General features: G+C 44.9%; 2 protein-coding genes across 2 annotated transcripts in view; both read left to right on the top strand.

Moving 5' to 3' along the window:
* Positions 1–1,498, top strand: part of gcn1 (GCN1 activator of EIF2AK4) — a 160,775-nt gene extending 159,277 nt beyond the window's left edge. Inside the window, exon 58 of the mRNA XM_068055358.1 lies at positions 1,069–1,498. Within this exon, the coding sequence (XP_067911459.1) occupies positions 1,069–1,194 (126 nt within the window). The 3' untranslated portion in view covers positions 1,195–1,498. The remainder of the gene's footprint in view (positions 1–1,068) is intronic.
* A 7,147-nt stretch (positions 1,499–8,645) lies between these two features.
* Positions 8,646–16,007, top strand: part of rab35b (RAB35, member RAS oncogene family b) — a 48,576-nt gene continuing 41,214 nt past the window's right edge. Inside the window, exon 1 of the mRNA XM_068055357.1 lies at positions 8,646–8,841. Coding sequence (XP_067911458.1) covers positions 8,790–8,841 — 52 coding nt within the window. The 5' untranslated portion in view covers positions 8,646–8,789. The remainder of the gene's footprint in view (positions 8,842–16,007) is intronic.

The following is a 16,007-nucleotide window of genomic DNA, read 5'->3' as shown; positions in this document are numbered from 1 at the left end:
CATCCCCACCTGTCCCTATATTCCCCTACCACCTACCTATACTAGGGGCAATTTATAATGGCCAATTTACCTATCAACCTGCAAGTCTTTGGCTGTGGGAAGAAACCGGAGCACCCGGCGAAAACCCACGCAGACACAGGGAGAACTTGCAAACTCCAGACAGGCAGTACCCAGAATTGAACCCGGGTCGCTGGAGCTGTGAGGCTGCAGTGCTAACCACTGCGCCACTGTGCCGCCCTTTTGGTTTCAGTTAGGATCTTAAAAAAAAAGCTTTGCAACCATGGATTCCATCACACGTTACCAAACAATCTAGCTAGGCTGGTTGCTTAATCAGGGTATTTAATTGCATTCCTTCAAGAATTGCCAAGACAAATTAGGTCATTCTGTTTATCCTGTGCCCATGTTGTGATTTCTCTCCATATCTGCAAGGTGACAGCATGAAGTACGGTTTTTTCTTAGTATCTAACTCTCAATCTGAGAGCACTTTGCTCTGCTATACTCCAAGCTGGCCTTCATTAATACCCAGGGCTCAGTATTAATTTTCTCCATGATTTTACCAAAATTCATGTATACAGAGATTTATGGAATGAGGGGGAACATTTATTTACCTACAATTACTATGGTTTTCCTGGATATAATTTAGCCTTATATGGAAAATAAAGCTGTCTTCTTATTTGGCCTTTACTTCTCTTTCTCTTGGCACAGCTCGGGGCTTCCTATTTTTGTGTTAAGTTCCTCATTCTCCCCTTCAGTCACGGCTGCTTCATTTCAAAAGAGCTTTTGAAGGTGTGCAAATTCAGCAGGAATAGGGATTCCATGACCACTGGAAATGTGGAAGCAATAAAAATAGCTACGCTCAAAAAAATGATGAAACCATGGAAAGAAAGGCCATCTTTTGATGATGAGATGGGTATATCTGCCTGCCTATCCCTTTATCATTTTGATGTCACTTTGGTGTTTGAAATGAATTATTGATCAATTTCTGAAATGCTTCTCCGAGATGATAGATCTTCATTGATTCACGTACTTTAACTAGGAAAAAAATTAACTTTTTTTTTCTCAATCTAGAATGTTTCTAAAATTCTTGATACTGCTAGTCTGGATCTGTTGGCTGAAAGCTATCGACGATCTTTGAAAAAACTTGCCGGACAGGCGGACTCGACAGAACAGGTCGACGACACCATTCTGACATGACATTGAAGAATTGAATGAGCTTTTTGCAGCACCACCTTTATCTGAAAAGTTTTAATTTTAATTTTGTTTCAAAGTGCAGTCACCATTATGGCAGGCTGTTGGAATTGGACATGATAGTGTTTTAGTATTGCTGCACTTGGTTTGTGTGAAAAGTGAATTGAGGTGTTTGTGGTGTCATGATGAAAGGGTTGCCAGTAACAAGCATTAACAGTGGTGCAAGGGACCTGAATATAAAGATCCAGAGAGTGACAACGTCCACAGGCCTTCAAAAAAGTAATCATTCAATAAAACCTTGACTCAGACATCTTATGTGTGCTCAGCTTCCTGTGTGGTTTGTGAATGATCCCTGGTTTAGGATCACTTCAGTTTATTTTTGCACGCATACACACAGACACAAGCATTAGTCTTCAGGCAGCAAAGGGAGAATAATCTGTGGGATATTTCCTAACTGCAGCTTTGTGGTCAACTAGTGTGACAATGAACATGGGTGACATGATCAGTTGTAGCTTGTGGTTTAGATCAGGCCTTCTCTAAAGAGCTTGACTGCAGTGCCGATAAGCAAATTGTGACTCTTGCAAATTGAAGCCTTAGTTGGCACAGCCCATTTCTAACAACTACCCCCTCCTCTCAATAACTACATTGCTTGCTGGAGGACACTTAGGATATCCACTATGTTTTCTCCCAAACCTGAAGAGGTAAATAGTCAGTGCTAGATTAATTTGTACAGGCTAAACTACTGACAATGCAAAGGCAACTGTGACTGTTTGAGTCCATTGTTTGTCCAGCTCCTCTCTGCAAATTGGATGGACTGCCTTAAGGCCAGGTACTCTTCTACCAATTTCCCTATCGTCCCTGTTACCAATGTGATCCAACAGCCATAGCACAGGAACAAGAAACTGCTCACAGTCTCCAATGATAAATAATTAAGTGAGACTTACAGAATTCCCCTGACCTGTGTACTGGAAAATGAACAGATCTTTTTAAAAATTAGCAGCCATCCCATTCATCCAACTGGTCTTCACTGGTTAAAAAAAGCAAGTTGTTTCTTTGAGGTCAAGCAAAATAAATGAGTGCGTTTACTTCAGTACATGACGACAATAGCATCTAACAGTCATAAAAATGGCAGAAGTGACAGAAATCTGTCCAGTCCAATCTAAGTTCCATGTTCAATTAATGTAGGGCTGATGGAGTAAAACACATTTCATTGCTGACTTTCTTAAAAAGACTTTATGATACAGCAACAAATTTGAGAGACACCAGCCTCCTCCTTCTGACAGTCTTTACTAATTAGTTGTTAACTGATGTGGGGGAGATGGTAAATTGATAAAATGTATAGGAAGGAAAAGTACTTGTATTTGTAAAATGCCTTTTGCAGCTTCGGACATCCCAAAGCATTTCGCAGTCAATTTTCACACATCAAGGGTCCCACAAACAGTGATGAATTAAATAACCAGTTAAATTATTTTAGCAATATTGGTTGAGGCACAATTACTGGACGACAGGAGAATGCTCATGAAAGTAGCAGAACTTTGTAAGCTGCAGCATTTCACCTTCTGAAATCATTATGGTATTTAAATGCATATCAGTATTGACAGCCTTCCTTTGACTGCAGCCCTTCACAGTGCCATTGTATAATGAGATTGGTTCTTATGAGATCACCTATAAGCCCATTACTTCCCGTGCAATAGGTGGCTAAGTAGGTTCACTGACTCCCAGGCCGCCTGTAATTTTTGCAGCCTAGAGGAAGTCTGTGTTTCACATCTATGATTCTATTTAGAATGCGTGAGATTGCAGCCCCTGTTTCACCATCTCTGGGAGCTGCACTTAAGTCTCATGCTCCTGATCTTTGGCCATCCAGTGTGGAGGGGAGCGGGCAGTTTGAGGGACCTCCTCGTGGGACTGCTCCTGCGCCTGGCCAAGGTGACCATCAACAGGTTCAGGCAGCAAGCAGTTGAGGGCGTCATTCAGCCCGACTGCCTGCCTCTCTCCCACAGCTATGTCCACGCCCTGGAGAGAGAGCATGCAGTGTTCGCTTGAGGTCTTCTGCGACCGGTGGGCACTGCGGGGACTGGGTGCGTCATCACCCCTGGGAATGTTATTTTAATTTGATTCTAGTCACCTTTAAAGTTTCTTTTTGTTACCCAATTATTACTGATGTCCCTTTAATAGGGGTACTTAGTCCCTCCTTTTGAGTTAGCATTGGTTTCAAAAGAGGTATAAGCCCATTACTCAAGTAGCAAAGGGAAGGCTAGGATTTCTCTTTAGATCAGCTTGAAGCTGGCCAGAGATGTGATGGAACTTGTCTTTCGCAAGTTCAAAACGTTTAGGTCTGATTGTCACCAGATCATTTTAGGATTACTGTTTGCTGTTTTTCTTGCAGTGAATTTTATTCACTTAAAGAAAAATTCGATCCATCAAGTCCAATCCTTTCACTGACCATGGATACAACATACAGTATCTCAGATTCTATTGCATCTGTCAACTTGGGGAAGGATTTTGCAAAGTTTAACCCTATGTTCTACCTCTCAAAATATAAAGGGGCCAAAATACCAACAACACCTTGTATTTATATAATGTAGTAAGATGTCCCTAGGCTTTACAGGAGTGTTATCAAATAAAATTTGACACATATCCAACATGAGATATTAGTGCAGATGACTAAAAGCTTGGTCAAGGAAGTACATTTTAAGGAGTGTTAAAGGATAGGGAGGAGGTGAGGTTTAGGGAGAGAATTCCAGAGCTGAAGGCAGAGCTGCCAATAGTGGAGTGGTTAAAATTGGGGATGCTCAAGAGGTCAAAATTGAGGAGTGCAGATCTCGGGGATGGAGGAGATTACAGAAATAGGGAGGGATGAGGCCATGGAGGGATTTAAAAACAAGGATTAAAATTTTTAAATCAAGGCATTGTTTAATGCAGAGCCAATGTAGGTCAGCAACCACGGGTGATGGGCGAACGGAACCTGGTGCGAGTTAGGTCACAGGCAGCTGAGTTTAGATGATCTCAAGTTTAGGGAGTGTTGAATGTGGGAGGCTGGCCAGAAGTATGTTGGAATAGTCAAGTTTAGCAGTAGATGAGCTGAAAGAGGGTGGAGTTTTTATTCATTCACGAGATGTTGGCGTTGCTAGCAAGGCCAACATTTATTGCCCATCCTAATTTCCCTTGAGAAGATGGTGCTGAGCTGCCTTCTTGAATCACTGGAGTCCATGTGGTGAAGGTACTCCCACACTGCAGTTAGATGGGGAGTTCCAGGATTTTGACCCAGTGACATTGAAGGAACGGTGATAAATTTTCAAGTCAGGATGGTGTGTGACTTGGAAGAAAATTTGCAAGTGGTAGTGGTTCCATGTTCCTGCAGCCCTTGTCCTTCTCTGTGGTAGAGGCTGTGGGTTTGAAAGGTGCTGTCGAAGAAGCCTTAGTGAGTTGCTGCAATGCATGTTGTAAATGGTACACACTGCAGGCAGATTCACTAGTGGTGGAGGGAGTGAATGTTGAAGGTGGTGGATGGGGTGCCACTCGAGGGCTGCTTTCTCCTGGATGGTATCAAACTTTATAAGTGTTGTTAGAGTTGAACGCCTCCAGGCAAGTGGAGAGTATTCCATCACACTCACTTGTGCCCTGCAGATGGTGGAAAGGCTTTGGGGAGTCAGGAGGTGAGTTACTTGCCACAGAATACCCGGCCTCTGACTTGCTGTGTTTATCTGACTGGTTCAGTTAAGTTTCTGGTCAATGGTGACTCCCAGGATATTCATGGCGGAGGATTCAAGAATAGTAATGCCATTGAATATCAAGTTGAGTTGGTTAGACTTTCTCATGTTGAAGTTGGTCATTGCTTGGCAGTTGTGTGAATGTTACATGCCACTTATCATCCCAAGCCTGAATGTCATCCAGATCTTGCTTGATTAAGCGATGTTACAGAGGTGGAAACAGGTGAACATAGTGATGGTGCAGACATGCAGTTGGAAGCTCATCTCAAGGTCAAAAATGACACCAAGGTTGAGACTAGTTGCTGGGTAGGGAGAGCAGAGTTTGTATTGGGGATTGAAATCAATAGCTTCTGTCTTCACAATATTTAGTTGGAAATTTCTGCTCATCCATCAGACATGCAATGTGACAATTTAAAGGTGGCTGGGAGAGGTACAACAATGACTACACTTCAAAACTACTTCACTGGCTGTAAAGTGCTTTGAGATGCCTGATGGTCATGAAAAGAGCTACATAAATGTAAGTTTTTAAGAGCTGGGTGTCATCAGCAGACATGTGGAAGCTGACACAAAAACAAGAAATGCTGGAATCACTCAGCAGGTCTGGCAGCATCTGTGGAAAGAGAAGCAGAGTTAACGTTTCGGGTCAGTGACCCTTTTTCGGTTTCAGATTTCCAGCATCCGCAGTATTTTGCTTTTATTTTAATGTGGAAGCTGACGCTGTGTTTTCAGATACTGTGGCTGAGGGGCAGCATGTAGATGAGAAATAGGGGGGCAAGAATAGATCCTTGGGGATTATCAGAAGCAGCAGGAAGAGAAACTGTTGCAAATGATTGGCTATGACTGGATAGTCCCACCCAGCTGGACATTGGTGGAGAGGCGCCGGAGGAGGATGGTGTGGTCAACTGTGTCAAAGTTTGCAGACAGGTCGAGAAGGACAAGGAGGGATAGTTTATCTTTATCATAGTCACAACAGAAGTAATTTTTTACTTTGAAAAGAGCCATTTTGGTACTAAGGAGGGGCATAAACGTGATTGGAGGGATTCAAACATGGAATTCTGGGAAAGATGGGCACAGATTTGAGAGGCCAAAGCAGGTTCAAGGACTTTGGAGAGGAAAAGGAGGTTGGAGATGGGACAGTAGTTTGCAAGGATGGAGGGGTCAAGGGTGGATTTTATGAAGACAGAGGGAATAATTAGACTTGAAGGAGAGAGGGACAGTACCTGATGAGAGAGAACTGTTAACAATATCAGTTTACATGAGGGCCAGGAAGGGAAGTTGAGTGGTTAGCATTTTAGTGGGAAGAAGGTTTAGGGTGCAGGAGATGGATCTCAAGGACAAGTTGAGTTGAGAGAGAGCATGAGGGGAGATAGGAGAGAAATGAGAGAAAGATGCAAGTTCAGGGCAGGGGGGATCTTTGAGGACATTTGGCCCCATGGTTTAGGGGAAAGGAGGGAAGTGGTAGAGACAGTTCATTGGATGGTCTCAATCTTAGTGACAATGACGTCTATGGGCTCCTCGCACTTGGCATTGGAGGTAAGGCTGGAGGAGACAAGGGAAGAGAGGTTTAAGGATGCAGTTTACAGTAGAGAAAAGAAGCCGGGGTTTACTTTGCATTCCAGGATAATCCTGGAATAGTGAGCAGTTTTGACAGATGAGAACAGGACCCAATAGTGCTTAATGTGGTCCTGCCAGATCAGGCAGTGAGTGGCTAAACCAGCTGCTCGCCTTATACGTTCAAGTTTATGATATGGACTTTCAAACTACGTTTGAAAAAGAGCCACATAATAGGCTTGTCAGTAAAATTGACACCCATGGAATAAAAGGGAAAGTGGAGGCATAGATACGAGGTTGGGTATGTGATCGGAAACAGAGGTCAGTGGTGAATCATTGTTTTTCAGCTGGAGGAAGGTATAAAATGGAGTTCCCCAGGGGCTGGTACAAGGACCACTGCTTTTCTTGTGAACTGTGAGGAGAATCGTGATTGACTTCAAGAAGACAGCAGTGGTTAGCACCGCAGCCTCACAGCTCCAGCAACCCGGGTTCGGTTCTGGGTACTGCCTATGCGGAGTTTGCAAGTTCTCCCTATGACCACATGGGTTTCTGCCGGGTGCTCCGGTTTCCTCCCACAGCCAAAGACTTGCAGGTTGATAGGTAAATTGGCCATTGTAAATTGCCCCTAGTGTAGGTAGGTGGTAGGATAATTGAGGGAAGGTGGGGATGTAGTCGGGAATATGGGATTAATTTAGGAGTAATATAAATGGGTGGTTGATGGTCGGCACAGATTCGGTGGGCCGAAGGGTCTGTTTCATTGCTGTATCTCTCTATGACTCTAAGACAGGCTGGTGGAAAGGGTGGATATGTGGCAGATAAAATTTAATACAGAGTACTGTGAAATGATACATTTTAGGACAAAGAACGAGGAGAGGCAATATAAACGGAAGTGTATAATTCTAAAGGGGGTTCCGAAACAGAGACCTAGGGGTATATGTGCACAAATCGTTGAAGGTGACAGGGCAGGTTGAGAAAGTGATGAAAAAGGCATACGGGATCCTGGGCTTTATAAATAGAGACATAGAATACAAAAGAAATGAAGTTATGGTGAACCTTTATAAAACATTAGTTCGGCCTCAACTGAAATATTGTCCAATTTTGGGCACCACACTGTAGGAAGGATGCGAAGGCTTTGGAGAAGGGGTGGAAAAGATTTACGATAATTGTTCCAGAGGTGAGGGCCTTCAGTTATGTGGATAGATTGGAGAAGCTGAGGTGGTTCTCCTTAGGTTGAAGGTTGAGAGGAGATTTGATAGAGGTGTTCAAAATCATGAGGGGTCTAGACAGAGTTAATAGTGAAACTGTTCCCATTGGTGTCATAGAGTTATACAGCACAGAAACAGGCCCTTTGGCCCATCATCTGTGCCAGCCATCAAGCACCTTGGTGAAAGGGTCGAGAACCAGAGGACTTCGATTTAAGGTGAATGGCAATAGAACCAAAGGCGACATGAGAAAAAAACTTTTTACGTAGTGAGGGGTTAGGATCTGGAATGCACTGCCTCAGAGTGTGATGGAGGCAGATTCAATCGGCTTTAAAAAGGGGATTGGATGGCTGCTGGAGAAAAAATTGCAGGGCTACAGGGTGGTAGAGTGGGTCTCGCTGAGTTGCATAGATACGATGGGCCGAATGGCCTCCTGCGCTCTAACTATTCTATGAAGTCTGCATCCCTTGGACTTGAGGTGGAGATGAGGACCGTACCAGGGACAATGACCAGGGTGAGAAAGAGTAACTTCACATGCTACATCTATCGTCCCTCAGCAGCTGTTTCCTGGGCAATATATTTACAGGGTCGCAGGAATCATCATGTCCCACAGGTATTCCACTATCTCTACAGGAAAAAGGCGAGCGTTTCCGGAAACAGCCAAACCCAGGGAGCCGAGCATTTCCGGAAAGAGCCGAACTCCAGGGGCCGCGACAGCCGGGATCCGAGTGTTTCCGAAAAGAGCCGAACTCCAGGGGCAGCGACAGCTGGGATCCGAGCGTTTCCGGAAAAAGCCGAACTCCAGGGGCAGCGACAGCCGGGATCCGAGCGTTTCCGGAGAGCCGAACTCCAGGGGCAGCGGCAGTTGGGAAGCCGAGCGTTTCCGGAAAGAGCCGAACTCCAGGGGCAGTGGCAGCTGGGAAGCCGAGCGTATCCGGAAAGAGCCGAAGTGATGGAGGCGGGAGCTATTTCCGGAAGCCAGCCGGACGGATGCCGTTGGGGAGTCGAGTGATTCCGGAAAGAGCCGATCCGAGCGGGAGCCGGATAGTCGCAGCCGCCCTGCACAAATAGTTGGAGGAAGCGGCATCGCCGCCACTGAGAGACTGAGCCGAGCTGTTCGCTCAGTACCGCCGCCGCCATGGCCAGGGATTATGACCATCTCTTCAAACTGCTCATCATCGGGGACAGCGGTAAGAAGCAGCCGGGAAAACTGAGCGCTGGAGCCGGGGCGGTAGCAGGAAACAGGCCGAGTCCAAGGCCCCGACACCAGCGTCCGCATAGGCTGGAGAACGGGAATCGCAGGCAGCCAGGCTGAGTACGGGAGGGTGGATAGGCCGCAGCCGCCGGGGCTCCCACTCTTTCTGTCAGAAGTCGGCTTGCGGGAAGGGAACCGGAACTGGCATTGAAGTGTAAATACCGGGGAGGGAGGGACTGGCGATTACCGAGCTCCTGAGATAAAGCGCCTGCTGAAAGATATAGGGAAGGGAGTGTGAGAGGCTGGGCACTAGCGAGTCAATGTGAGAGAGGGGCTGGACAGAGGAGTGAGTGTGGGATAATGTGTGGACAGAATGAATATGACTGTGTGAGGCATAGAATAAAAGAGCTGGGAGCTTATACTGGAAATGTATAAAACACTAGTTAGGCCACAGCTGGAGTACTGCGTACAGTTCTGGTCACTGCACCTTAGGAAAGATGTGTTTGTGTTAGAGAGGGTGCAGAGGAGATTTACCAAGATGTTGCTTGGACTGGAAAATTTCAGTTCTGAGGTTATTTTCTTTGGAACAGAGGAGGCTAAGGGGAGACCTAACTGAAGAGTTTAAAACTGTGAGGTGTCCAGATAGGGTGGAAAGGAAGGCCCTTGATTGAGGAGTCCCATAACTAGGGGCATAGATTTAGGGTAAGAGGTGGGAGGAGGTTTAGAGGGGAAATATTTTCACCCAGAGGGTGATAAAGATGTAGAACTCTGCCAGAAAAGGTGGTAGAGGTAGAAGCCTTCATAATAAGTACTTGGATATACACTTGAAGTGCAGTAACCTACATGGCTACGGACCAAGAGCTGGAAAGTGGGATTAAGCTGGATGGTTCCTTGTCAGCTGGTGTGCATGCAATAGGCTGAAGGGCCTCCTTCTGTGCTGTAAATTTCTATGATTCTAATGTGTCATTGAGTGAGAGAGTCTGGGGTTACAGCAAATGTGGCAATGAGAGTGTGTTTCTGGGAATGGGACCAGTTCAAGGATAGCGTGCACGTGTGTGTCAGTGAATGTAAATCAGCCTGGAGATGGGGTAAGTGTGGCGGTCAGTGACTGTTGGAACCTGATGATCATGTTAATGAGTGTCCAGGGATGGTGTCAGTGAATCATAAAATGGTTGCAGCACAGGGGGAGGTAATTTGGGCTGGCCTGTCTGTGCTGACTCTCTGCAAGAGCAACTCAGTTAGTCCCACTCTCCTGCCCTTTCCCTGCACCCCTGAAAATGTTTTACTCTTCAGGTGCTTATCCAAATCCCTTTTGAAAGCCACAGTTGAAGCTGCCTCCACCACACTTTCAGGCAGTGCATTCCAGATCCTAACCACTCACTGCATAAAATGTTTTTTCTCGTGTAGCTATTGGTTCTTTTGTCATTCACCTTTAATCAGTGTCCTCTGGTTCTTGGCCCTTCTGCCAATGGGAACCATTTCTCCCTATTTACTCTGTCTGGACCCCTCATGATTTTGAACACTTCTAATAAATCTCCTTTCAACCTTCTCTAAGGAGAACAACCCCAGCTTCTCAAATCTAACCACTTAACAGAAGCCCCTCACCCTATGGAACCATTCTCTTAAATCTTTTCTGCATCTTCTCCAATACCTTCGTATCCTTCCTAAAGTGTGGTGCCCAGAATTGGACACAATACTTCAATTGAGGCTGAACCAGTGTTTTATAAAGGACTGTCATAACTGCCTTGCTTTTGTACTCTCTGCCTCTATTTAGAAAGCTCGGGATCCTGTATACCTTTTTAACCCACTTCCCAACCTACCCTCCCCTTCAATGATTTGTATACATGCACCCCCGTTCTATCTCTGTTCCTGCATCCCCTTTAGAATTGTACCGTTCAGTTTTTAGCTTTCAGTCTGTTCTCGTTCATCCTACCAAAATATATCACTTCATATTTCTCTGTATTAAATTTCATCTGCCATGTGTTCGCCCATTTCACCAGCCTATGTCCTCTTGAAGTCTATCACTATCCTCCTCCAGTTCACAATACTCCCAATTTTAGTGTCAGCTGCAAGTTTTGAAATTGTGCACTGCATACCCAAGTCTGCGTCTAGTCTCTGGGTCCTGATGGATTTCATCCTAGGGTCTTAAAAGAAGTGGCTAGTGAGATAGTTGATGCGTTGGTTTTGAGTTCCCAAAATTCCCTAGATTCGGGGAAGGTTCCATTAGATTGGAAAATAGCAAATGTAACTCCTTTATTCAAAAAGGGAAGGAAACAGAAAGCAGGAAACTACAGGCTAGTTAGCTTAATATATGTCATAGAGAAAATGTTAGAAGCTATGATTAAAGACATTATAGCAGGGTAATTAGAAAAATTCAAGGTCATCAGGCAGAGTCAACAGGGTTTTGTGAAAGGGCAATCATGTTTAACCAATTTGTTGGAGTTCTGTAAAGAAGTAACGTGCTGTGGATAAAGGGGAACCGGTGGATGATAAGGCGCCACATGACATCATAAGAGATATAGATAGGTTAGGTGAGTGGGCAAAGATCTGGCAAATGGAGTATAATGTGGGAAAATGTGAAATTGTCCACTTTGGCAGGAAGAATTTTTTTTAAAAAAAGCATATTATCTAAATGGTGAGAGATTGTAGAGGGATCCGGATGTCCTGGTGCATGAATCGCAAAAGGTTAGTGTGCATACAGGTACAGTATGTAATTAAGAAAGCGAATAGAAAATTGTTTATTGCGAGCGGAATTGAATACAAAAGGGAGGTTATACAGGGCATTGAGACTACATCTGGAGTACTATGTACAGTATTGGTCTCCTTATTTACGGAATGATGTAAATGCATTGGAAGCAGTTCAGAGAAGGTTTAATAGACTAATATCTGGAATGGCGGGTTGTCTTCTGAGGAAAGGTTGGACAGGTGAGGACAGGTATCTACTGGAATTTAGGAGTATGAGGTGTCTTGATTGAAACACATAAGATCCTGAGAGGTCTTGACAGGGTGGCTATGGAAAGGATGTTTCCTTTTGTGGGAGAATCTAGAATAGAGGCCACTGTTCTTAAAAAAAAAAAAAATAAGGGGTCGCCCATTTAAGACAGATGAGAAATTTATTCCTCTGAGGGTCATGAGACTTTAGATCTCTCTTCCACAAAAGGCATTGGAAGCAAGGTCTTTGAATATTTTTAAGGCAGAGGTGGATAGATTCTTGATAAGCAAGGGGGTGAAAGGTTATCGGGTAGGAATGTGGAGTTGAGTTTGCAATCAGATCAGCCATGATCTTATTGAATGGCAGAGCAGGCTCGCTGGGCTGAGTGGCCTACTCCTGCTCCTGATTCGTATGTGAGGGAGGGAGCCTGGGGAGGGGGGGCCAGTCTGAGGGAGGGAGCTCGGGGGGGGGGGCAGTGTGAGGGATGGAGCCCAGGGAAGGAGGGAGGAAGCTGGGGCGGGGTTGCCAGTGTGAGGGGAGGGAGGGAGCCAGGGTGGCGGGTGCCAGTGGGAGGGAGCCCAGGGAAGGGGGGAGGGTTAGTGTGAGGGAGGAAGCTGGGGAGGGGCAGCTGGTGGAAGGGGAGGGAGGGAGCCAGGGTGGCGGGTGCCAGTGGGAGGGAGCCCAGGGAAGGGGGGAGGGTTAGTGTGAGGGAGGAAGCTGGGGAGGGGCAGCTGGTGGGAGGGAGCCCGGGTTGGGTTGGCAAGTGTGTGTCTGTCACCCTCCATGATTTGGAAGTTTCTTTTAAAATTAGACTTTATCTTGTTCAGACTGTGCAGAAGTCACTGCATTCCCTTTTTCTGTCATGAAAAATGCTCAAGGGTCAGTCAGATATGATTCAGAATTGGGAACTTCTTACCAATTCTTAATCTTTCTTTGAATTGAGTTGTAGTTGATGACTTTGCTGTTTTGGTTTTTGACGTGGTTGATTTGAGAGTAGTTTATGAATGTGCTCTGGTTGTCATGTTGTGCCAGTGGAAAGTGTCGTTTCAGTTCATGGTGCTCAGAGGAAGAATATTTAAATACTTAACAACTTTCATTTATATAGCACTCTAACATTATCCTGGGACACTTCACAGGAACATAATCAGCCAAAAATTGATGTTGAGCCGAAGAAGGAGGTAGGTTTTTTTTTAGGATGGTCTTAAAAAAGAGTGTAGGGAGGACATTCCAAAGATTTCGAGCCTAGACAATGGAAGACATGGTTTGCAGTCTGAGACAGTGGCCAGGGAGCGGCATGAAGTTGATTGCTAGGGAATGGAGCTTGTGGTGGGGGCTGAAGCCAATGGCTTCAGTCTCCCCAGTATTTAATTGGAGGAAATTTCTGCTCATCCAGGACTGGTTATTGGATAAGCCATCTGACAACATAGGTAGTGCAGGGGCTGAGAAAGGAGGTGGTGGTGGTGAGGTAGAGCTGGGTGTCAGCAGCGTACACCTGGGACCTAATTGTTTTTTGATGTTGCTGAGGGGCAGCGTGTAGATGGGAAAAAAAAATGGGGGGGCCAAGGATAGATCCTTTGGGGGGGCTGGGGGAAGGAATCTCCCAGAGGTAATGATGAGGGAAGAGAAGTCATTGTAAGAGATTTTCTGGCCAAGACTGGATAGGTAAGTGTGGAATCAAGCAAGGACAGTCTGACTCAACTCGCCAGTGGAGGAGAGGAATTGGAGGAGGATGCAGATAGATTGAGAAGGATGACGTTTGTGACTTCTGTTTAGGCCATTTCAGCGTAGCAACAGGCTGCTACAAACTATTAGATCACTACAGTGCTGGAGAAGTGTTGTCTGTCACTGACCCCAATGAACTGACAGCAGTTGATGCCCCAATGACACAAAACTTTGCAGGAAATCCTGTATCTGATGAGCAGCTCGCACTGCATCACACAATAAGATCTGCAGAATCTGTGGCTGTGTAAAACATAGTGAACACTTGCTACCATGCAGCTTTGTGTGGCCAAGATTCATTTTATTGAAAATACAGGCTGATTTATCCTATGACTGACTGTATTTGCTCAGTGCTGATGGTTATGTTACTGGATTAATAACACAGAATGTGGACCCACCATGGCGTTTAATTTTTTTTAAATTTTATTTTATTTAGAGATACAGCACTGAAACAGGCCCTTCGGCCCACCGAGTCTGTGCCGACCAAGAACCACCCATTTATACTAACCCTACAGTAATCCCATATTCCCTACCACCTGCCTACATTAGGGGCAATTTACAATGGCAAATTTACCTATCACCTGCAAGTCTTTGGGGGTGGGAGGAAACTAGAACACCCGGCGAAAACCCACGCGGTCACAGGTAGATCTTGCAAACTCCGCACAGGCAGTACCCAGAATTGAACCCGGGTCCCTGGAGCTATGAGGCTGCGGTGCTAACCACTGTGCCGCCCTATTTGAATTCAGTTTTTTTTAAATCTAGAAATAAGCTGGTCTCATTGTCATCAGTGAACCAGTTAGGTTTTTAATGTCCTTTAGGGAAGGAAACCTGCCATCCTTACCTGGCTGGCTCTGTGTGACTCCAGTACCACACCAATGTGTTTGACTCTTGCACTGAGTGACTTGCTGAGGGCAGTTATCAAACCATGACAGAAAAAGGCCCACCACCTTCAGTAAATGCCATCCTTGCCAGTGATGCCCACATCCTAAGAATTAATTTTTTTAAAAGCTTCCTGTTTAAGTTTGGTAGATTGTACAGTATTATTGGAAGGATTTCAATGAAGTGTAATGGGGGGTTGGGAGGCATGAAATCTTTTCGCTACATCCATTTAAGCTTTGAGGGGATGGGGAAGAAATATTCAGCAACGCAATTATAGATTGTCCTTCCAAATGTGAGTGGTCTCACAGTATTTTGAGCTGTTTAACAGGACAAGTTACTGGTGGTTACTGACCTGTCACTGATGCTGGGACAGTTTGAGATATGGAGTTAAGTGTCACAATAAGAGTATTTTCAATTGTCTGTGATTTATCTTTATTGTTTTGGTACCACTCAGTCTCATATCAACACTGTTGCAACAAATATGCTGAAGAGTACCCAATGACAGGGTCTTACAATATGGTTTCAACTCTAACATAAACATACTGGAGTTTGAAAGTGATCGATCTGATCAGCTTAAGTCTTGGCTTGTCTATGGTTAAAGCTGAAACAGTTTGTTTTAGTACATTGGAGTTTAAAATATTTAAGCAGGGATAGGAGAAATAATGGGGATGGGTTGCATTGCCAGTTACAAAGAGTTGACTGTGTAATCAAATGACTGATTGATTTAATCTTAGATGTCTCTTGTTTAGTGCAGGACTGGTAGATTAAAAAGAGTAGAGGAGAATAATCAGGATATAATGATTAGATGATAGGAAGCGTTAGGTTTACCACCTAAAGATTGTACTAGGAAGTGGGGTTCTGGGAAGGAAAGAGTCAGAGTAGGAGGCGTTAGTGAGATTTGACTCCAGTCTGGGTGGAAACTGAGTCAATAATTAGGGCTACCAAGGCAAAACTCAGTGAGTAACCTAGAATTATCCAACCAAATGAGGACAGCTTGTTGCTATTTACTGCTGGTTGGCTTAATCTCCTATAATGGTGTGGTTCTGATTACTCCGAAATCAAGGAAGGATGGGGGATCATGATAAAATGAACTTGAGGAAGAGGCCATGCTTGTTCAATGGCAAGACTGAAATCGTGAAAAAATGTGGTGATTTGGGAGCGTGCAATTGTCCCCTCATGAACTTTACATACTAAGTGAATTATTTTTAAAAAAATTGAAAACTTTAAGCAGCAATCCAGCTTGTGTTTTCACAGTGGAATTTTGGAGCTGGGTTCATAGCCCTGTTTTTCCCAGGAGACAAGATTCCAGTAACTACCAGGTCATCCGAGGGGGACAGCCACCTGCTTGGGACCCATTGGGAAATGGTTGTATCCCATTTCCAGCAGCCTGCTCGCAAGTCACCTGCAAGCCTGTAGTGGGGGTGGGGTAAAGTGTGGGAGATGAATAAACAGTTTTTGACATGTTCACAGCTTCAGTTTGTGATGCGATGCAATGCAAAGGTTACTGGCAACAAGATTACTTTATTTTAATTGGAGTGAGCAGGATAGAGTTGATAGTGATAGAAGGACAAAACCAGCAATCATAATATATGATTCAATCCTGCAGCATGGGCAGGATTGAATTAGATAAA

Source organism: Heterodontus francisci, chromosome 23 (assembly GCF_036365525.1).
Source record: "Heterodontus francisci isolate sHetFra1 chromosome 23, sHetFra1.hap1, whole genome shotgun sequence".
In the NCBI taxonomy this organism is placed as follows: domain Eukaryota; kingdom Metazoa; phylum Chordata; class Chondrichthyes; order Heterodontiformes; family Heterodontidae; genus Heterodontus; species Heterodontus francisci.
The sequence above is the reverse complement of the archived record's forward strand: the minus strand, read 5'-3'. Positions and strand labels throughout refer to the sequence as shown.